At 46.8% G+C, this 23193-nt stretch overlaps 1 protein-coding gene across 1 annotated transcript in view; it reads left to right on the top strand.

The window, feature by feature from the left end:
• The window catches only part of LOC122552565 (junctional adhesion molecule-like), a 41134-nt gene extending 23364 nt beyond the window's left edge, over positions 1-17770 (top strand). The window contains exons 2-6 of the mRNA XM_087990991.1: positions 2264-2608; positions 5014-5364; positions 14296-14415; positions 15830-15894; positions 17708-17770. Coding sequence (XP_087847117.1) covers positions 2264-2608; positions 5014-5364; positions 14296-14415; positions 15830-15894; positions 17708-17770 — 944 coding nt within the window. The remainder of the gene's footprint in view (positions 1-2263; positions 2609-5013; positions 5365-14295; positions 14416-15829; positions 15895-17707) is intronic.
• Positions 17771-23193: the final 5423 nt, after the last annotated feature.

Raw genomic sequence — 23193 nt, forward strand, 5'->3', positions numbered from 1 at the left:
TTCTTGAGTTACAGCAATAACATTCCTGTATTTCCTTCTGCAGTGTCTCTGTATTTCCTCTGGTGGTGTTTTTGTTGCTGCTGCCAGTTTCAGGCCAGGCCGATGGAGATGGGAGACTGGGTTCGGAGATGTGCCATCTAACACTCATAAGCATGAGTCCTGGGGTGGGTGATGCCAGCATCCTTACAGCCCCTCACCAGTTGGATAATGTGCACAAGCAGATGCCAGTGCCTGGAACAGGCTGTTTGCCATGAAGTCTCGTATTTGTCTCTTTGACAAAGTAAGGCACATGTTATCACCAGGCTACATTCACCTAATTTAGTCAGGAGGAAGACTCTGTTGCTGTTTGCCTTCCCCACTCCTTCTTTGCAAGTCGGACTTCTCCAGAGTGAAAGTCATTGGTGAAGCAGCTGAAGCTGGTTGGGCCATAGGGCTAAAGGGAGCTGCACTGCTCCTGGCTGAGCTCACCCTGCTCTTCATTTGGAGGTTTTACTCATCCACCACAACAGGAACCATTCACTAACCCACACCTCCTCTGACCCCTCCCAAGTTGCAGCCCTCAAGCCCTCGACCGTATGCCTCTCAGATGACCCAGTCCAAGTGTAATGAGGCAGACTTGGTTCAGGAGGGTAAGATCAAGGAACCCCCAAGGAACCAGTGACCATGATACGATCAAATTCACATGGCAGTTTGAGAGGGAGTTGTTTGAATCAGCTGAGTAAAGGTAACAACAAAGACATGAAGGAGTAGCTGACTGGAGTTGATTGGAAAGGAAGCCCATCAGGGAAAGTGCTGGAACAGCAACAGCAAGAGTTTCTGAGGTTAATTTTGGAGGCACAGCATACATTCATCCATAGGAAGAAGAAACATACTAAGAGGAGGAAGTCAGCGACACCATAAAAGCAAAATTAAAATGGGGTTAACAATTAGTGAGAAGCCTGTAAAAAACAGCTGATGTTAATCATAAAAGCAATATGGGGAGGGAGGATGAAATATGAGAGTAAGCTAGCTAGTACATAGAACATACAACTGTACAGCACAACAATGGGCCCTTCGGCCCATCATGTTGCACCAAACATGATGCCAAATTAAACTAATCCCTTCTGTCTGCCCTCCATTCCTTGTATTTCATGTGCTTCTCTAAAAGTTCCTCAGTAATTAATCAATAATAAGCCCCTTATTAATATAAGAAGAAGATTGCAAGAATTTTCTTTTAGATATCTAAAAGGAGAGAGAGAAGCAAGGATGGTCATGCACCATGAGGCTGGGGATGTAATAAAGGGAGACGAAGAAATGGCAGAGGAATTGACTAGACAGCTTGTATCAATGAAAGACACCAGCAGCACACCAGAGCTTCAACAGAATCAGGGCAGAGGGGTGAGTGTCATCATTAAGGAGAAGGTGCTGGGGAAGTGGAAAGGTCTGAAAGTGGATAAATTACCCGCACCAGATGGACAATACCTCAGGGTTCTGAAAGAGATAGCTGAGGAGAATGAAGAGGCATGGATGGTGATCATTCAGGAATCACAGGAGTCAGGGACGATCCCAGAGGACTAGAAAATCACTAATGTAACACCCCTGTGATAAAGACAGTTTCTTAATGAGTAAGGGGATCAAGAATTATAGGGAGAAAGCATGAGAATGGGATTGAGAAACATATCAGCAATAATGGAATGGCAGAGCAGACTCAATGGACCGAATGGCCTTACTCTGCCCTTTTTTTTCATGGTCTTATTGTGAGTCCCACTCCACAGCCTTGAGCACAAAATACTCTCTGAAGCTGTCGGTTCGTACAATGTCTCGTGAAAGGGTAAAGCTCATGAGTTGTCGAAAATAATTTGGTTTCTAATTAGTGACTGGAATCCAGAACAATTGTCATCATGGCATTGTTTCCAGAAGATTGTTTTTGAGGTTTCTCATCTGTTCTGATCTCAGTTATTTTCTATTCACAGATCAGGATACATTAGATTAGATTACTTTACAGTGTGGAAACAGGCCCTTCGGCCCAACAAGTCCACACCGACCCGCCGAAGCGCAAACCACCCATACCGCTTACACTAAGGACAATTTAGCATGGCCAATTCACCTGACCTGCACATCTTTGTGACTGTGGGAGGAAACCGGAGCACCCGGAGGAAACCCACGCAGACACGGGGAGAATGTGCAAACTCCACACAGTCAGTCACCTGAGGTGGGAATTGAACCCGGGTCTCTGGCGCTGTGAGGCAGCAGTGCTAACCACTGTGCCACCGTGCCGCCCCAGATACATGGCCCATTCTTATGCAATCCCCTGAAGCAGTGACGGTGCCTGAGGGTGGGACAGTGACATTTCACTGTGATTTGTGGAGCAGTAATGTCAATTACACCGTGGACAAATACACTGTACACTGGCACCATTCCCGAGATGGGCCAATCATATTGGCACATTATCCAAACGGTAGTGTTTCCCGATCGAGAGGATTCTCTGAGCGGTTTCAGCTTTCCAGAAATGTGACCAGTAACAGCTACATTCTGACCATCAGAGAGCTGCAGCTCAGAGACACCAATACCTACATCTGTCAGATTTGGGGGACAGTATTTGGGAAAGGGACCCAGCTGAATGTGACCAGTAAGTATTCTCTAATACAATATTGATTTGATTGCCAGTGATTTCACCATGGAAGTAACCCGTTTAAATGAACATTTTATAAACTTTATAACAGACCCAGTCCCAAACTCTCAACCCCCTCCACAACCTCTTGGCCCCTCCCCCCGGGTTCTCATCCCATTTCCTCCCAAACCCTGACCCCAGCAGAAGCAGCACAGTCAGCTCACTGCCCTGGATCACAGACCATTCCCCTGGCTCCTGCCAATCAGTCAGGGAGTGACAGGTAGGGAGCGAGTAACAGAAAGGGAGCAAGTGATAGAGTGAGTGATAAAGAGGGAGTGACGAGGAAGGAGCGAGTGACAGAGGGAGTGAGTGACAGACAGGTAGTGAGTGACACAGATGGAGTGACAGTGAGGGAGTGACAGAGGGAGCGAGTGACAATGAGGGAGTGACAGGGAGGAAGTGAGTGACAGAGAGGGAGTGATAGAGAGTGAGCGAGTGATAGAGCGGGAGTGATAGAGAGTGAGCGAGTGATAGAGTGGGAGTGATACAGTGGGAGTGATAGAGCGGGAGTGACAGGGAGGGAGTGACAGAGGGAGCGAGTGACAGGGAGTGACAGGGAGGGAGGGAGTGACAGAGAGGGAGTGATAGAGAGTGAGCGAGTGATAGAGAAGGAGTGTCAGAGAAGGAGGATGTGACAGAGATTGAGTGACAGGGAGGGAGTGACAGAGGGAGCGAGTGACAGTGAGGGAGTGACAGGGAGGGAGTGAGTGACAGAGAGGGAGTGATAGAGAGTGAGCGAGTGATAGAGCGGGAGTGTCAGAGAAGGAGGATGTGACAGAGATTGAGTGACAGGGAGGGAGTGAGTGACAGAGAGGGAGTGATAGAGAGTGAGCGAGTGATAGAGCGGGAGTGTCAGAGAAGGAGGATGTGACAGAGATTGAGTGACAGGGAGGGAGTGAACTTCAGTGAAATGTTAAGAATCACATGTAGCCGCTTTAGCAGCTGCTGTCAAAAGGTAAGCACATCAGGTCAATGTGAGGGTTCACTGCTGGCAGGGTAAGGAGTCAGATAAGTAAAGGTAAGTAGGATGCCAGGTGGGGAGAGTGCCAGATAAGAAGGGTGCCATCTTAATAGATTACTAATTGGAAATGTATTCGGCTGCCATGACCATAAGGGGCCAGGTGAGTACGGGGTAGACCATTTAGGACAGAGATGAGGAGAAACTTCTTCACCCAGAGAGTGGTGGCTGTGTGGAATGCTCTGCCCCAGAGGTCAGTGGAGGCCCAGTCTCTGGATTCATTTAAGAAAGAGTTGGATAGAGCTCTCAACGATAGTGGAATCAAGGGTTATGGAGATAAGGCAGGAACAGGATACTGATTAAGGATGATCAGCAATGATCATATTGAATGGTGTTGCAGGCTCGAAGGGCAGAATGGCCTACTCCTGCACCTATTGTCTATTGTCTATTGAGTAATGTGTAACTGGGTCAAGGCTAGGGTGACAGATGGTAGTGGGCCCCGTGGGAAGAGGATTCAGATGCAAAGTTGGGAAAGAGAGAACTGATGCAGGGAATGGGGGATGTGGTTTGGGGAAGAGCAGGGGAAATGGGCTAGGATCCAAGGGGGTCAGGTTTCACATTCTGTGCTGGGAGTTGGCAGGGATCTGGAGGTGTGTGAGGTAAGAGTGTGGTCTGCTGAATAGTTACTCAGGAATTAGATTATGTATTTAATATTCTAATTTTTCACAAAGAGACAGTTGAGGACAATGTTGAGGCACTGGTGGCGATCATTCAGAAATCACAGGAATCAGGGAGGGTCGCAGAGGATTGGAAATTCATGAATGTAACACCCCTGTGGTAAAGGTAGAAAGATTCTTAATGGGTGAGGGGATCAAGGATTATAGGGAGAAAGCAGAAGAATGAGATTGAGAAGCGTATCAACAATAATCGAATAGCAGAGCAGTCTCAGTGGACCGAATTCTGCACCTCTATTTTATGGGTGAAAGTGAGGACAGCAGATGCTTGAGATCGGAGTCAAGATTAGAGTGGTTCTGGAAAAGACCAGCAGGTCAGGCAGCATCCAAGGAGCAGGAAAATCGACGTTTCGGGGAAAAAACCTTCATCGGGAATGATGAAGCCCTGGTGAAGGGCTTTTGCCCGAAACATCGATTTTCCTCTATTTCGTGGTCTTATTGTCTGAGTCCCACTCCACAGCCTTGAGCACAAAATATTCTCTGAAGCTGTCGGTTAGTACAAGGCAAAGTGGAAGGATAAAGATCAGGAATGGTCTAAAAGAATCTGTTTCTAATTAATGAGAATCCACAACTACTGATAAAATCCAGGCGATTTTGTCACGGCTTTGTTTCCAAGTGCTTACTTTTGAGGTTTCTCATCTGTTCTGATCTCTGTAATTTTCTATTCACAGATCGAGATACATGGCCAGTGCTTATCCAATCTCCTGAAGCAGTGTCAGTGCCTGAGGGTGGGACAATGACATTTCACTGTGATTTGCGAAGCAGCAATGTCAATTACACTGTGGACATATACACTGTACACTGGCACCATTCCCGAGACGGGCCGGTCTTATTGACACATTTTGCAGGCGGCGGTGTTTCCCGATCGAGAGGATTCTCTGAGCGGTTTCAGCTTTCCAGAAATGTGTCCAGTAACAGCTTCATTCTGACCATCAGAGAGCTGCAGCTCAGTGACACCAATACCTACATCTGTGAGATTTGGGGGAAAGTCTTTGGGAAAGGGACCCCGCTGAATGTGACCAGTAAGTTTTCTCTAATACAATATTGATTTGATTGCCAGTGATTTTACCATGGAAGCATCCTGTTTAATTTAACATTTTATAAACTTTAAAACAGACCCAGTCCAGGACTCTCGACCCCCTCCACAACCTCTTGGTCCCTCCCCCCGGGTTCTCAGCTCATTCCCTCCCAAACCCTGTCCCCAGCAGAAGCAACACAGCTCACTGCCCTGGATCACAGACCATTCCCCTGGCTCCTGCCAATCAGTCAGGCAGTGACAGAGAGTTAAATTAAACCTAAATTAAATGAACAGCAGCAGTTAAATTAAACCTAAAGACTTGTCTTAGAGGGATACTTTCACTGGATGTGAATTGTTGTAATGGGATGGCCATATAGTCATGGGCTCATACAGCATGGAAACAGATCTTTCAATCCAACTCGTCCATGCCGACCAAGTTTCCCAAACTAAACAAATTTCTCTTGCCAGCATTTGGTCCATGTCCCTTTAAACCTTTCTTATTCATGTATCTATCCAAATGTTTTTTAAATATTGTATCTCTACCTGCACCTACCATTTCTTCCAGCAGTTCATTCCAACAGTTCAACCATCCTGTGTGAAAAATTTGCCATCTGGGTTGCTTTTTAATCTTTCTCCTCTCATCTTAAAAATATGCTCCTTTGTTTTCAACTCACACATCCTTTGAAAAAGACCTTCATTATTCACCTTATCCATGTCTTACAAGACTTTGTAAACCTCCATATGGTCACCATACAACCATGGTAGTGTAGGCTCTTACACAAACTACGGAGGCATGGGATTGAGGATGATTTAACGGTTTGGATTAGAAATTGGCTAGCTGAAAGAAGACAGAGGTGGTATTAATGGGAAATGTTCATCCTGATATTCACCTTCTCAAAGAACTCAATAACCTTCACAAAACCATGTTGACTATCCCTAATCAACTTATTCCTTTCAAGGTGATTATAAATCCCATCTCTTAAAACCTTTTCCAACACTTTACCCACAACCGAAATAAGGCTCACTGGTCTATAATTACCAGGGTTGTCTCTCTTCCCCTTCTTGAATGAGTGGACAACATTTGCTCTCCTCCAGTGTTCTGGCACTATTCCCATAGACAGTGATGACATAAAGATCAATGTCAAAGGCTCCGCAATCTCCTGCCTGGCTTCCCAAAGAATCCTCAGTTAAATCACATCCAATTCAGGGGATTCATCTACTTTCACACTTTCCAGAATTGCTAACACCTCATTCTTATGAACCTCAATCCCGTCAGTCTAGTAGCCTGTATCTCAGTATTCTTCTTGACATTGTCTTTTTCCAGCGCGAATACCAACAAAAAAATTTCATTTAACGCTTCCCCATCTCCTCAGACTCCACACGCAACTTACCACTACTATCCTTGATTGGCCCTAATCTTACTCTCATCATTCTTTTATTCCTGATATATACCTGCACAAAGTTTTAGGGTTTTCCTTGATCCTATCTGCCAAAACTTTCTCATGGCCTCTCCTGGCTCTTCTTCGCGCTCTCTTTAGGTCTTTCCTGGTTAACTTGTAACTCTCAAGTCCCTAACAGTCTTGCATCTCATCCTAACATAAGTCTTCTTCTTCCTCTTGACAAGAGATTTACCTTCTTTAGTAAACCACAGCTCCATCACTCATGCAGTAGCTGTTCCTTGAACAAGCTCCACATTTCAATTGTGCCCATCCCCTGCAGCTTCCTTTCCTATCCTATGTATCCTAAATCTTGCCTAATCGCATCATCGTTACCTTTCCCCCAGCTATAACTCTTGCCCTGCATTATATACCTATCTTTTTGTATCACTAATGTAAACGTAACCAAATTGTGGACACTTTCACCAAAGCACCCTTCTACCTCCTCATCTAATCTGGGTTCATTACCCAATACCAAATCTAATGTGGCCTCACCCTTTGTTGGACTGTCAACATACTGTGTCAGGAAACCGTCCTGCACATATTGGACAAAAACTGACCCATCTAAAGTACTCAAACGATAGTATTTCCAGTCAAAATTTGGAAAGTTAAAACTCCCATAACAACTACCTGTTACTGTCGCTCCTGAATCATCTTTGATATCCTTTCCTCTACATCTCTGGAACCATTCCAAGGCCTATAAAAAAATTCCCAACAGAGTGACCTCTCCTTGCCTGTTTCTAACCGCAGCCCATACTACCTCAGTAGACGAGTTCTCAAACGCCTTTCCTGCAAACGTAATTCTGTCCTTTACTAACAATGCCACACTTCTCCAACTTTTACCATCTTTCTGAAACATTGAAATCCCAGAACATGCAACAACCATTCCTCCCTCTGCTCTATCCCTGTATCCAAAATGGCCACAACATCAAAGTCCCAGGTACTAACCCATGCTGCAGGTTCACAGACCTTCTTCTGGATGCTCCTGGCATTGACGTAGACACACTTCAAACCACCTTCCTGCTTGCTGGTGAATTCTTGTGACCTTGAAACCTTATTTCAGACCTCACTATTCTCAACCTCCTGGACACCGGAACTACAATTTAGGTTCCCAACCCCCCTGCTGAATTAGTTTAAACCCTTCCAAAGAGCATTAGCAAATTCCTCCCCCCCCCCCGGGACATTGGTACCCCTCTGGTTCAAGTGTAGACCATCTTGTTTATAGAGGTCCTAACTACCCCAGGATAAGCCTCAATTATCTAGATACCTGAAACCCTCCTTCCTGCACAATCCCTGTAGACATGTGTTCAACTTCTCTCTCGCTGTATTCCATGCCTCACTAGCACGTGGCATAGGTAACAAACCAGAGATAACAATTCTGTTTGAACTAGCACTAAGCTTCCACCCTAGCTCCCTGAATTTCAGCCTTAAATCCCCATCCCTTTTCCTACCTATGTGGTTGGTGCCTATGTGGACCACAACTTGGAGCTGCTCCCCCACCCCCTCAAGGATCCCGAACATACGATCCGAGACATCACAAAACCTGGCACCTGGGAGGCAGCACACTAATCATGTGTCTCTCACGTTCCCACAGAATCTGCTATCTGTCCCCCAAACTATGGAGTCCCCAATGACAATTGCCCTGCTCCTCTCTCACCCTCCTTTCCAAGCAACAGGGACAGACCCTTGAATTAAAGTAATCCTTGAGTTTTTCAGGTAAGGCTGCTTGATAATAGGTTGAGAATTCACCCAAGGTAACATGAGCTGATATGTTTTTCATTAAATATTTTAAATATTTAATAAGCTTTCGATTAGTTTTAAATTACTCACATATTTTTCTCTTAAAGCTGTAATTGTCCCAGTCCTTCTCCAGTCTCCGATCCTGGAACATGTCACCGAGGGTCACACTGCCCGGTTACAGTGCATCGTGATGAACGTTGCAGTAACACGCACCGATGTTCACTGGCACCGGGAATAACCAGGGTAAAACACGGAATGGGTTTTAACACATGACGTGAGGAATATCAAACGACGGAGCTCAGGGTTTACTGAGCGGTTCCAGTTTTCCAGAGAGCCCTCCAATAACAGCTTCATTCTTACCATCACTAATGTGCAGCCCAATGACACTGGGGTCTATTATAGTAAGGTATGTGGGGATATCAGTCAGAATGGAACCCAGCTGACTGTAACAAGTATGTCCTGTTTCTATGATACTAACTGATCTCTGATTGTGTGGGTGATGGACAGGCTGGGATTGGGATCATTTCACAACACTTTTTTTGATAGTTGTTTTTGTTTCAAGATATTTTGAACAAGTCTGAAATATAACCTTTTCTACTTCAGCTTTATAGTGTTTACAACAAATGAAATCAGCAATTCTTAATCTTTCTTTGTCAATATTGGGAGTGATCCCCTCCTGATTTGCTTGGGGCGGTTGTGATGAGTCCATTTCTCTGTTGAGGGGACACTCCTCGGGAAGGTGCAGGGTAGTCTGCATCTCTCCACTCGCGTGTGACGGAGGGCTTTGGATTGAAGCCCCCTGAGGGAGGGAGCTAGCTGCTTCAGAGAATTTGACTGGTTCTCATCCTATTCAGGAGAAAGTGAGGTCTGCAGATGCTGGAGATCAGAGCTGGAAATGTGTTGCTGGAAAAGCGCAGCAGGTCAGGCAGCATCCAGGGAACAGGAGAATCGACGTTTCGGGCATAAGCCCGAAGAAGGGCTTAAGTCCTGAAGAAGGGCTTATGCCCGAAACGTCGATTCTCCTGTTCCCTGGATGCTGCCTGACCTGCTGTGCTTTTCCAGCAACACATTTCCAGCTCTCATCCTATTCAGCAAGGCCCACTCTCAGTGTGGGTGCTCCAAGGCAGCCATTTGACAGATTGCTTTTGACACAAGGGGAGAATGTATCAGTGATATCTTACTGTCTCCATCTCTTGAATGACGTCTTGTTGGTGGACCTTGCTCGGGAATGTTGCTCCGTATGGAGCACTCTGATGGAGAGGGATCACCAAGCACAGCATTGTGGAGTCCAGAAAGGAAAGGTAGCACAGGTCAATTTCATCAATCTTATGGGTTTGCATCAGTCAGCAGATGTGTCAGGGAGGGGGAGAGAAGTTTGTGAGGACAGGAAACTGGGGGTAGGCTTGTTGACTGGAACATTCCGGTCATAAAGCACATTGCTCGTGTCAGCATTGAGTGTCAGCAAGGTGTGGGAGGTGATGCAGAGGGTCAGACAGGTGCCCAGTAGCCTGTTGCTGTGGAGGCTCACATCCTCCATCAGTGCTGTGCTTCCACTCACTCTCATTTTAATTCTCACTCCCACTCTGACCTCGACCTCAAACACTGTCTCAATGAAACTCAAAATCAGCTCCAGGGAAACCATATCATCATTTGAACTGGGATTTTACAATGCTGCAAACTCAAACACAACCAGGACTAAATACAGTCGGTTCTGTTATAATGTGGGAGTTCTGTTCTCATGTTGTTAGAAAAACACATAATAGCAGCACCATTTAAACTAATGAGGCGGAAATCGTGTTATAACCATTACACACTTTAAAAGTTCGCACTCTACGCGGGAGTCTTCCCCCTTTCTCTCGGGGATCTGGGGTGGAGTGTGCTGCACGCAGCAGTCCCCTGCAACCGCAGATTACGGTGGTTCACAGACTCCCAGCCCAACTGCTTGTTCTGTGGCGCTGTGGAGTCTGTGGACCATGTATATATTGGGTGTGGGCGTTTGCACTCCCTTTTCGATTTTCTTTAAAACCTTCTCCTCTGTTTTTGGCTGCACTTCAGTCCCACGCTCCTGATCTTTGGGTACCCGGTACGGAGGAGGGAGGGCAGGTCTGAAGACCTCCTCGTGGGTCTGCTCCTGGGCCTGGCCAAACTGGCCATCAACAGATCCAGGCAGCGGGCCGTGGAGGGGGTCGTTCGGGCCGACTGCCTGCCCCTCTTCCGTGGTTACGTTAGGGCCCGGGTGTCCTTGGAGAAGGAGCACGCGGTGTCGACCTACACCCTGGAGTTGTTCAGGGAGAGGTGGGCGCCGCAGGGAGTGGAGTGCATCACTTCTCCCTCCAACTCTATTTTGATTTAGTCCCTACCCTCCCCTTCACTGATTTGATCACACAGCACTGCCCTTTGATGTGAAGGGCAGTGTCTGTCACTGGCCACCCAGGTGTTTTCCTATCTTCCTGGTGGTGGAAATTGAATAAAAAATTCGTGCACTTTGTGTCTTTCACTGTGTTTCACACGTATACACACACCATGGGTGTTGGGGATAAAAAATAAAAAAATAAAAAAATAAAAAAAATTTAAAAAACGAAAAAAAAGTAAAAGTTCGCACTATAGATACAATGTCCCCAATTCATCAATCATATTATAGTGAATTATAGTGAATAGTGGGATAGAGGGAAATTTGGCCAATTGGATAGAAAACTGGCTAACCGGTCGAAGTCAGAGAGTGGTGGTAGATGGTAAATATTCAGCCTGGAGCCCAGTTACAAGTGGAGTTCCACAGGGATCAGTTCTGGGTCCTCTGCTGTTTGTAATTTTTATTAATGACTTGGATGAGGGAGTCGAAGGGTGGGTCAGTAAATTTGCAGATGATACGAAGATTGGTGGAGTTGTGGATAGTGAGGAGGGCTGTTGTCGGCTGCAAAGGGACTTAGATATGATGCAGAGCTGGGCTGAGGAGTGGCAGATGGAGTTCAACCCTGCCAAGTGTGAGGTTGTCCATTTTGGAAAGACAAATAAGAATGCGGAATACAGGGTTAACGGTAGGGTTCTTAGTGAGGTGGAGGAACAGAGGGATCTTGGGGTCTATGTTCATAGATCTTTGAAAGTTGCCACTCAGGTGGATAGAGCTTGTAAGAAGGCCTATGGTGTATTAGCGTTCATTAGCAGAGGGATTGAATTCAAGAGTCGTGAAGTGATGTTGCAGCTGTACAGGACTTTCGTTAGGCCACATTTGGAGTACTGTGTGCAGTTCTGGTCGCCTCACTTTAGGAAAGATGTGGAAGCTTCGGAGAGGGTGCAGAGAAGATTTACCAGGATGTTGCCTGGAATGGAGAATAGGTTGTACGAGGAAAGGTTGAGAGTGCTAGGCCTTTTCTCGTTGGAACGGCGAAGGATGAGGGGTGACTTGATAGAGGTTTATAAGATGATCAGAGGAATAGATAGAGTAGATAGTCAGAAACTTTTTCCACGGGTACAACAGAGTGTTACAAGGGGACATAAATTTAAGGTGAAGGGTGGAAGGTAGAGGGGAGATGTCAGGGGTGGGTTCTTTACCCAGAGAGTGGTGGGGGCATGGAATGCGCTGCCTGTGGGAGTGGTAGAATCAGAATCTTTGGTGACCTTTAAGCGGCAATTGGATAGGTACATGGATGGGTGCTTAAGCTAGGACAAATGTTCGGCACAACATCGTGGGCTGAAGGGCCTGTTCTGTGCTGTATTGTTCTATGTTCTATGTTCTATGAATTTACATTAACAAAACGCAGGTTAGAGCAGAACGACTTGTACATCTGTCATCTAACATCAGACGGAATCATTGATGTCCTTTTATCTGGATATCCTGATGAAATCCTTGACTCTGTTGCCTCTTGGCTCTGAACAGCAGATGCTTGTCATGATGAAATGTAACCCTCTTTTTCTTTCAAAATGTCCAGTGTCCAGACTGCTACCTTGATCTTGCTCTGCACTTCATGACTCTTCCGTGTCCCCAGTGGATATTCTGTAGGACTTCCCTTTACAGTGACTTTGGCACAACCATTCTTTCATTTCAAATCAACACATGTTCCACTCCTGGTCAAATGCTGTTTCTGTTTAGGGTACCTTTCCATAACTTGGCTTGCTCAACTATATGTTATTGATCAGTGTTGTCTAATGTCAATCCATTTCTTGCTGTAAAGAATACCTTGATTTCTTTTATAAATTGATGGTTCAGAATCTGTTGTGACTCTCTTTGATCAGTACCAGGGAACATTTTGTTCTTCATCTTCATTTTAGAGTCACAAAGATGTACAACATGGAACAGACTCTTTGGTCTAACTGGCCCATGCCTATTCCCATTTGCATGAATTTGGCCCATATCCCTACCAGAAATTGCAGCAGGACCTTGATCAGCTGGGGAAGTGGACTGAAAAATAGTAGATGCAGTTTAATATAGGTAAGTGTGAGGTCTTGCATTTTGGAAAGTCAAATCAAAGGAGGAATTTCATGGTAAATTATAGGGCCTTAAGGAGTTTAGTGGAACAGAGGGACCTTAGAGTTCAGGTGCATGGTTCTGTGAAAGTGGAGTCACTGGTAGACAGGCAGTGAAGAAGGCTGTTGGCACACTGGCCTTCATCAGTCAGGGCAGTGAGTATAGAAGTTGGGAAGTTATGTTGCAGTTGTGCAGGATGTTAGTTAGGCTGCACTTGATATATTTTGTTCAGTTTAGGTCACTGTGCCTTAGGAAGGATGTTATTAAACTAGAAAGAGTGCAAAACAAATTTACAAGGATGTTGCCAGGACTCAAGGGTCTGAGTTAGAGGGAGAGGTTGGACAAGCGAGGACTTTTTCCTTCAGAGTGGAGGAAACTGAGGGGGGAGTGGGATATTACAGGAGTGTATTAGTTGATGAGAGGCATGGATAGAGTTAATGCACTCAGTCTTTGTTTCCCAGGGTTGGGGAATCAAGGAGTAGAGGGCATCAGTTTAAGGTAAGAGGGGCAAGAATAAATGGGAACCTGAAGGGCATTTTTTTTACACAGAGGCTGGTATGCATGTGGAATGAACTGCTAATGGGAATGATTAAGGCAGGTACATTAACATCATTTCAAAGGCATTTGGACAAATACATGCATAGGACAGGTTTCGAAGTATAAGGGCCTAGTGCAAGGAAATGGGGTTAGCAGGGATGGATATTTTAGGCCAAAGGACCTTTCTCCACGCTATAAGACTCAATGACTCTATGATTCCTCATGGAACTGATGTGGGGCTTGATAACTGTTCAGTATATCAGAGAAGATTGCCTGTTCCAACAGTACGTCCTTGAGATCATATGCTTCTTTAGAAATGGTGCTTCTTCTCTCCTAAGAGTGCAGGCATGTAAAAAACATTTATATTTTGCAGACTTCAGACCAAAACTTGGAGAAAGTTCACCAAAGAAACTGTTGAGAAGGTGTTTGCAGTTTTAATAAACATTACTGCAACACGTGAAATACTGCCTGAAGCAGTGGGCAGAGAATGATCATCAGTCAGCATGTCATAAAGCAAGCGATGTTTGTGATTCTAACGGGGGCCAGAACCTGGCTGCTCAGAACTCTGGGAATCACGGGGCTCGAGTTTGAGCTCCCTTCCCCAGTGAGGTACAACACCATCATGGGCCTTCTACAGGGAAAAAATATAAATGGTGCTGTCTTGTGTACGCGTCTGTAAAGAGTGATCACACAACCACCAATCACTGGTGGCCACCACTCACCATTTCTGACAGCTTAAACATGTCATTTCCTTACACAGAAATCAACCAACTTTGGAAGACGAAACTTGTTTGGTTCATTCTGGGAGCTCTGTTTGGAAATACAGAAGTGATTTTATTGATTGGACACACATGTCTGAGAAAAAAGCAGTCCACTACGTGTGAGTCAATCATTTACTTTGTCTTGATTATTGTAGATGGTTCTGTTTGACTCATTCATAACCAATACGTAATATTCCCTCAGAGAGCTGTTAACAGCCTTTCACATTGCTGTTGGTGTGGAGTCACATATAGAACAGACCAGTTAAGGATTGCAGTAAGGGCATTGTGAACCAGATGGGTGTTTACAGCAATCAAAGATAGTGTCATCATCACTGTCACTGAGACTAGGATTTAATTCCAGAACTTGTTTAACAATAGGTTGAACTGAATTTTGACCAGGTGCTCTGGCTGGATTTGAAAACCATTAGAGTTATGAGATACAGTTAAAGTCACCATAATCCCATTGGGCTGTTCTCCCATTAAAGAGAGATGACTGGGAGGGTCAGCACACCTCAGACAAGGGGACAGGTTGAGAAGGAGAGTCCTTCATGGTAACCTCAGCTGCTGGTAACCTCAGAAACCAGCCATCCTGCCACCTGAGCTAACCAGCTCCCAGTAATAAACTAGTGATAGAGATGATACAGTAATGTTGACATTAGCAGCTGGATTCTAGATTCTGGAGAATGGAGAAGCTGTCATCATGTCACCATAGTCTTACCAGACCAAAGAGGCTGCTCTCTTCTTAGATAGAGAGAAACGACTGGTGAAGATTTAGCCTGAGGGCCACCAGACTTCAGGGAGTATTCTGTGCCAGAGAGAAATGTCCTAACTCCCAGTTGAATGATCTGGTGAATTTTACAGAAACCTCCCAGTGTTTGAATACTGAATGGCCTGGATAGAGTGGATGTTGGGAAGATGTTTCCATTGGCAGAAGAGATAAGGACCTGAGGGCACAGCCTTCGAGTAAAAGGAAGACCCTTTAGAACGGAGATAAGGAGAAACCTCTTTAACCAGAGAATGGGGAATCTGTGGAATTCATTGCCACAGAAGGCTGTGGAGGCCAGGTCATTGAGTATATTTAAAACAGAGAGACATAACATTCTTGACTGCCAAGGAGATCAAAGGTTAGGGAGAGAAAGCGAGAAAATGGAGTTAAAAAACTTATCAGCCATGATTGAACGGAGGAGCAGATTCAATGGCTGAAAGGCCTAATTTCTCCTCCCATGTCTTATAGTCTCTTATGATCTTACGGTTTCTGATGGAAAGGAAGCCATCTGAACATTAACCAGGCCATAAGTTAACAATGGCATATCGAAATCAGATCTAAAGATGGACCTAAATCTGAAACCAACTCCCAAGGGCTCTGGATTCCTGTACAACAGTAACATTCCACTCTACCCCCTCTGCCCAATTAAAACAGGAAAGACCAGAATAAAGTATTCAGCAAGCCGGGAATGGAGAGATTGTTCGTGGCAGATCAATGTGGTGAAAGTGACTGGAACTGATGACAGTGTTTGATCATTGCTTTCACAGCACAATCTGGAGCAGCTGATGATCCGAACACAACTGCAGGCTACGAAAATGTGAGAACACTGCAGGTGAGTTCAGGTGGTTTTTGAGGATGTTGGATTCTGTCATGGGAAGGCTCGATCTGATGGGACTTGTCTGACCGTGTGTTTGAGTCTATTGTCACTGAGCGTCGGATTTCAGTGTTAGAGTGGGAGATGTGACACACACCATTTCCAAATTTTAGAGTGACCGTAAGACCAGAAGATATAGGAGTAGAATTAGGCCATTCGACTCATCCAGTCTGCTCTACTATTCGATCAGAGCTGAGATACCTCTCAATCCCATTCTCCTGTCTTCTCCCTGTAACCCTTGAATCCCTCAGTAAGCAAGAACCTATCTATCTCTCTTTGGTGACTCTATTAGATTATCTCTCTTAAAATAAAATCAATCTTAAACACACTTGGTGGCATGGCCTTCACAATCCTCTGTGGCAATGAGTTCCACAGATGCACCACCCTCTGGATGAAGAAATTCCTTTAGAAATCTAAAGGGTTGCCCCTTCACCCTAAGGTTATGTCCTTGGGTCTGAGCACCTCCATTAGGAAAACATCTTCTCCATGTCCCCTCTATCCAGGCCTCTCTGCATTCTGTAAGTTTCAATCAGATTCCCTCTCATCCTTCTAAACTCCATCGAGTACAGACCCAGAGTCCTCATCTGCTCCAAAGGTGACACGCCCTTCATCCCTGAGATCATTCTGGTAAACCTCTTCCATACACTATCCAATGCCAGCTCAGTTCTTCGATATGGAGCCCAAAACTGTTCAGGATATTCCAAAAGCAGTCTGACCAGAGCCTCATACAGACTCAGCATTACACCTCTATCTGCTGTTCTGTTCCAGGCCTCTTGAAATCAATACTAACATTGCATTTGCCTTCCTAACCACCAACTGAACCTGCATGGTCACCTTAAGTGAATCCTCAACTCAGACTCCCAAATTCCTTTCTGCTTCAAATTTTTAAATACTTTCTCTGTTTAGAAAATAGCCTACACCGGCAAGAGAACAGGATGGAGGGTTTATGAAGAACATAAGGAACAGGAACAGGAAAAGGCCGTTCGGCCCCTCAAAACTGCTCAGTGATTCATGGCTGACCACTGCGTCTTTGGTGAAGGGGCAAGTGTTATTTGAGAACACTCTCATTTTCGAGGAATGGCACCCCCTCTGGGAGGAACAGGGAGCAATGGAGACTTCCATTTCACCTCCTGCCCCTCCACATCATTCTTATTATCCACATAGATCGCTGGGAATGGATATCCAGGATTCCATAAGCCGAGGGCCACAATGGGCACTGTGTACACCTTTCCAATCTAATCTTTCACATCCTCAGCTCATGAAAGGTGACCTTATACCTTCATGGCTCGAGCCTGTGGCTGGGAGCATGAAACCTGCTCTGAGACAATTCTTCGTCCCCTCAGCTGATTGAGATTTGATGCACATTCCTGAACTTTATTTTTATAGCTGTATGATTCCTTCTACCATAGTCCTTGTGATTGGGTCACATTATTATCAATTTGGGGAATATCCTTCACTTTCGGTTTATCTGCATGTACAGTTATAAATCTGCTTGGCTCTGACTTTATTGCTGTTCCGGGTTTAAGTACAGTGTGTAGCTGACTGAAGAAACAACTAAAGATGGTGCATCATCCCAGGGAACTCGGGAACCAACAGTAACAATGTGTTAAACACTACTTTACATTTCATTCTAGAACACAGGAGAATTTTAAGAAGATTCCAATGCTGTGTACTTGGTGAGAATTTAAAATATGAAAAAAATTATGAACATATTTACATTGTGCATCTGTTACTAGGTCCCAGTTTGTAATATTTCTCTGTTTTCTGATAGACGTTACAGCCAGTGGATCAGTCTGTTTACAGCGACCTGACAGGTATGTTGCTGGAACACTAACAAGGGCTCAGGAGAAGCTTGTGGATCAGTTACATTCAGTATCAATGAGGAAAGGTGTGGGAAAGTTTCACTGAAACGAACAGCAATTTTTTCTTTATTTCAAAAATATACTTTATTCATAAAATATTTTGATGATCTGTACAATTGGTGGTGGCATACATATGTAAACATTCCATTTCTTTGCATACAGAGATCAGAATTTATCATTTGTATATACAGGTCTGTACATTTACTATCCATATGTTCAGCTGAGGCGTCAGTGGAGCCCACTTACTGCGTGGGCCCCCTGTTCTTTAGCAGGCAGATGTTACAAGGTGGTCTTTCCCACCACGCCCTGGCGGCCGCTGCCCCAAGCTTCAGCGCGTCCCTCAACACGTAGTCCTGGACCTTGGAATGTGCCAGTCCGCAACACTCAGTCGGGGTCAACTCCTTCAACTGGAAGTTCAACAGGTTTCGGATAGACCAAAGAACGTCTTTGACCGATTTGATGATCCTACAGGCACAGTTGATGTTCGTCTTAGTGTGTGTCCCGGGGAACAGGCCATAGAGCACAGAGTCCCGCATCATGGAGCTCTCAGGACGAACCTCAACAAACACCACTGCATTACTCTCCAGACTTCCTTTGTGTAGGCACATTCCAGAAGGAGATGTGTGACAGTCTCGTCCCCTCCACAGCCGCTTCAAGGGCAGCGTGCGGTGCGGCAGAGAGTCCGGGCGTGCATAAAGGATCTCACAGGCAGAGCCCTTCTCACCACCAGCCAAGCCATGTCTTGGTGCTTGTTGGAAAGTTCTGGCGATGTGGCATTCTGCCAAATGACTTTGACAGTCAGCTCAGGGAACCGCTCAATTGGATCTGCCCTCTCCTTTTCCCGAAGGGTCTCAAGGACACTACGTGCTGACCACTTCCTGATGGACTTGTGGTCAAAGGTGTTTTTCTTCATAAACTTCTCCACGAAGGACAGGTGATATGGAACAGCCCAACTACTTGGAGCGTTCCACGGCAGCGAGGCCAGGCCCATCCTTCGCAACACCGGGGACAGGTAGAACCTCAGTACGTAGTGACACTTGGTGTCTACATACCGGGGATCCACGCACAGCTTGATGCAGCCACAAAAAGGTGGCCATCAGGGTGAGGGTGGCATTGCGTATATTTTTTCCCCCGTTGCCCAGAGCTTTGTACAGTGAGTCCCTTCGGACCCTGGCCATCTTTGATCTCCATTAAAAATGGAAGATTGCCCAGGTGACTGCAGTGGCACAGGTTCTGGGAATAGGCCGGACCTGTGCCACGTATAATAGCAATGACAGTGTCTCACACCTGATGACCAGGTTTTTACCCGCGATGGAGAGCAACCGTAGCTTCCATCTGCCCAGTTTCTGCCTCACTTTCTTGATACGCTCCTCCCAAGAACCGACGCACGCCCCAGCCCCTCTGAACCAAATTCCCAGCACCTTCAGGTGGTCGGTCCTGACGGTGAAGGGGATCGAGGATTGGTCGGCCCAGTTCCAGAAGAGCATGGCCTTGCTCTTGCCTCGGTTGACCTAGGCCCCCAAGGCCCGTTCGAACTGGTCACATATGCACATGAGTCTGCGCACGGACAGCGGATCCGAGCAGAAAACGGCAACATCATCCATGTACAGGGAGAATTTAACCTGCAGGCCCCACTGCCAGGAATAGTCACCCCTCTCAGGCTCGCATCCTTCCTGATGGACTCGGCAAATGGCTCTATGCAGCACACAAACAAGGCAGGAGAGAGAGGGCAGCCCTGTCTGACTCTGGATCTGACTGGGAAGCTATCTGATTCCCACCCATTGATTGAGACTGCACTGACAATGTTGGTGTAAAGCAGTCTGATCCAATTGCAGATTCCCTCCCCAAAGCACATTTTGGAGAGAACATCTCTCATATACGTATGTGATATCCTGTCAAAGGCTTTCTCCTGGTCCAGGCTGATGAGGCTGATGAGGCTGGTGTCCAGCCCCCTGTCCTGCACGTAGGCGATCGTATCCCTGAGGAGTGCGAGACTCTCAGAAATCTCCCTTCACAGGTTTGGTCAGGATGAATCACCGACCCCAGAGCAGACCTGACCCAGGTGGCGATGACCTTTGTCAAGATTTTGTAATCCGCATTTAATAGTGAGATTTGTCTCCAATTTCTGATTTCCTCCTTCTCCCCCTTCCGCTTGTAGATGAGGGTGATGATGTGTTTCCTCATGGATTCACTCATGGTACCTGCCTGAAGCATACTGAAGTACACCTCCAGCAGGTCCTGGCCAATCAAGTCTCACAGAGCAAAATAGAGCTCGACCGGTAAGCTGTCACTTCCGGGAGTTTTATTCTTTTCGAAGGACTCGAGGGCCTTGGTCAGCTCATCCAGAGATAGCGGCTGGTCCAGCCTCTCACGTGTTAAAGCAGCAGAGAGCAGTCAGTCCCATGTGGTGGAAGGGCATCATTCAAGCTGTGTGTCAGTGTGTGGGAATGCACCTTTAAGATATTGTTAACACACTCATCAACATAAACATCAAACATTTGCACCATCCGTGGGTGCAGCAATCACACATAGCAATATTGGTGACTGTCCTACAGGTTGAGGTATCCTCTCGATAACGGTGTAAAACTGTCAGAGCTCCAATCTGTGTGACCTGTGTGACTGGGCAACAGGAACCATTCAGTGGGACCTCCCCTTGACTATTAGCCCCTAGGGCAGCTTGGAGTCAGTCTCATCTCTCACCCTCATCTCTCAACTTTTACAAGAATATGTCGAGGAGTTCCAGTGCATAGGCCAGCCCAATAGAAAGAAACTGTTTTCTCCTGCAGAAGAAGCAAGAATGATGTGAACCACTTTCAAATGAGAGTGAGACCATTCTGGATTGATGGCTCCAAGACCAGTCCCTGGGATCAGGAGTGACCACACTGACCAGTCCTTGTGACTGGGAGTGTCCTCACTGACCAGTTCCTGCATCGGGAGTGATTGCACTGACCAGTCCCTGTGAGTGGGAGTGACTGTACTGACCAATCCATGTGACTGGGAGTGACCACACTGACAAATCCCTATAACTGGGAATAACTGCACTGACCAGTCCCTGTGACTGGAAAGTGACCGTACAGACCAATCCATGTGACCGGGAGTGACCACAGTGACCAGTCCCTGAGATTGAAAGTGACTGCACTGACCTGTCTCTGCAACTGGGGATGACTATACTGATCAGCCCCTGTGACCAGGAGTGGCCGCACTGACCAGTCCCTATGACCAGAAGTGACTGCACTGACTGTCCCTGCAACTGGGAGTGACCGTACTGACCAGTCCCTCAGATTGGGAGTGACTGCACTGACCAATCCCTGTGACTGGAAGTGACCGCAATGACCAGTCTCAGCAACTGGGAGTGACCGTACTGACCAGCCTCTGTGACCGGGAGTATCTGCACTGACCATCCCTGTGACCAGGATTGACCACACTGACCAATCCCTGTGACTGGCAGTGGCCGCACTGACCAGTCCCGGTGACCAGGAGTGTCCGCACTGACCATCCCTGTGACCAGGAGTGTCCGCACTGACCATCCCTGTGACCAGGACTGAACACACTGACCAATCCCTGTGACTGGCAGTGGCCGTACTGACCAGACCCTGCGACCAGGAGTGGCCGCACTGACCAGTCCCGGTGACCAGGAGTGTCCGCACTGACCATCCCTGTGACCAGGACTGACCACACTGACCAATCCCTGTGACTGGCAGTGACCGTACTGACCAGACCCTGTGACCAGGAGTGACCGCACTGACCAATCCCTGTGACTGGGAGTGGCTGTACTGACCAGTCCCTGCGACCAGGAGCGGCTGCACTGACCAGTCCCAGTGACCAGGAGTGACCGCACTGACCAGTTTCTGTGACCAGGAGTATCCGCACTGACCATCCCTGTGACCAGGACTGACCACACTGACCAATCCCTGTAACTGGCAGTGACCGTAGTGACCAGTCCCAGTGACCAGGAGTGGATGCACTGACCAGTCCCGGTGACCAGGAGTGACCGTACTGACCAGTCACTGTGACCGGGAGTATCCGCACTGACCATCCCTGTGAGCGGGAGTGACCGAAATGACTAGTCCCTGTGACAGGGTGTGCCTACATTAACCAGTCCCTGTGACCAGGAGTGACTGTACTGACCAGTCTCTGTGGTTGGGAGTGACTGCACTGACCAATCCCTGCAACCGGGAGTGACTGTACTGTCTAGTCCATGTGATCAGAAGTGACTGTATTAATCAGTCCCTGCAATCAGGAGTTTCCATACTGACAGGTCTCTGCGATTGGGAGTGAGCAAACTGAGCAGTCCCTGTGACCAGGAATGACTGCACTGACCACTCCCTGTGATCGGGAGTGACTGCACTGACCATTCCCTGTGACCAGAAGTGACTGCACTGACCACTCCCTGTGAGTGGGAGTGACCATACTCACCAGTTCTTGTGACTGGGAGTGACCATACTGACCGCTCCCTGTGATTGGGAGTGACTACACTGACCAGCCCCAGTGACCATAGGAACACATTAAAGCTCACGACAGCGAATGATGCTGAACTCGTGGAGCAGCTCAGTCAATCCTGAGACCTCAGACATTCACTGAAAATGTTTTTTATTGTCACTTTTCACAACATTGATGTTTAATTTTACAGAAACAGACAAGAAATTTGTGGGCGGCACGGTGGCACAGTGGTTAGCACTGCTGCCTCACAGCGCCAGAGACCCCGGTTCAATTCCCGCCTCAGGTGACTGACTGTGTGGAGTTTGCACGTTCTCCCCGTGTCTGCGTGGGTTTCCTCCGGGTGCTCCGGTTTCCTCCCACAGTCCAAAGATGTGCAGGGCCGGGTGAATTGGCCATGCTAAATTGCCCGTAGTGTTAGGTAAGGGGTAAATGTAGGGGGATGGGTGGGTTTCGCTTCGGCGGGGCGGTGTGGACTTGTTGGGCCGAAGGGCCTGTTTCCACACTGTAATCTAATCTAATCTAAATAAACCGCTGACAGATGAACTGCTGAACAAATCCTTCCTGAGGGATGAAGACGCCCAATGGACATTTTGATCAAGAAAGATCATTGGACCAAACAAGTCTTTTCTCCATCTTCTTTCCCAATCCCCTCTCCTGTTCCAGAAACTGTTCTGATTCACTGCTGGCCCCAGTTTCTCTGTTCACATCAGCACCTCTCATTGATTACTGAATTGGTTCCACAACTGAATCCATCTTTGAGTAGTTTTCATTGATTCTTTCCTGGAATGTAGGCCAGCATTTGTTCCCAATCCCTAACTGCCCTTGAGCTGATTGATACTTGGGGCCATTTCAGGGGGAAGTTGAGAGTCAGATATATTACTGTGGGTCTGGAGTCACATGTAGGCCAGGTTAAGGATGGCACATTTCCATCCCAAAACGGTGTTATGGACCGAGG

This window comes from Chiloscyllium plagiosum, unplaced genomic scaffold, assembly GCF_037043375.1.
Source record: "Chiloscyllium plagiosum isolate Xiang-an unplaced genomic scaffold, Cpla_swu_hap1 HiC_scaffold_10, whole genome shotgun sequence".
NCBI lineage: Eukaryota > Metazoa > Chordata > Chondrichthyes > Orectolobiformes > Hemiscylliidae > Chiloscyllium > Chiloscyllium plagiosum.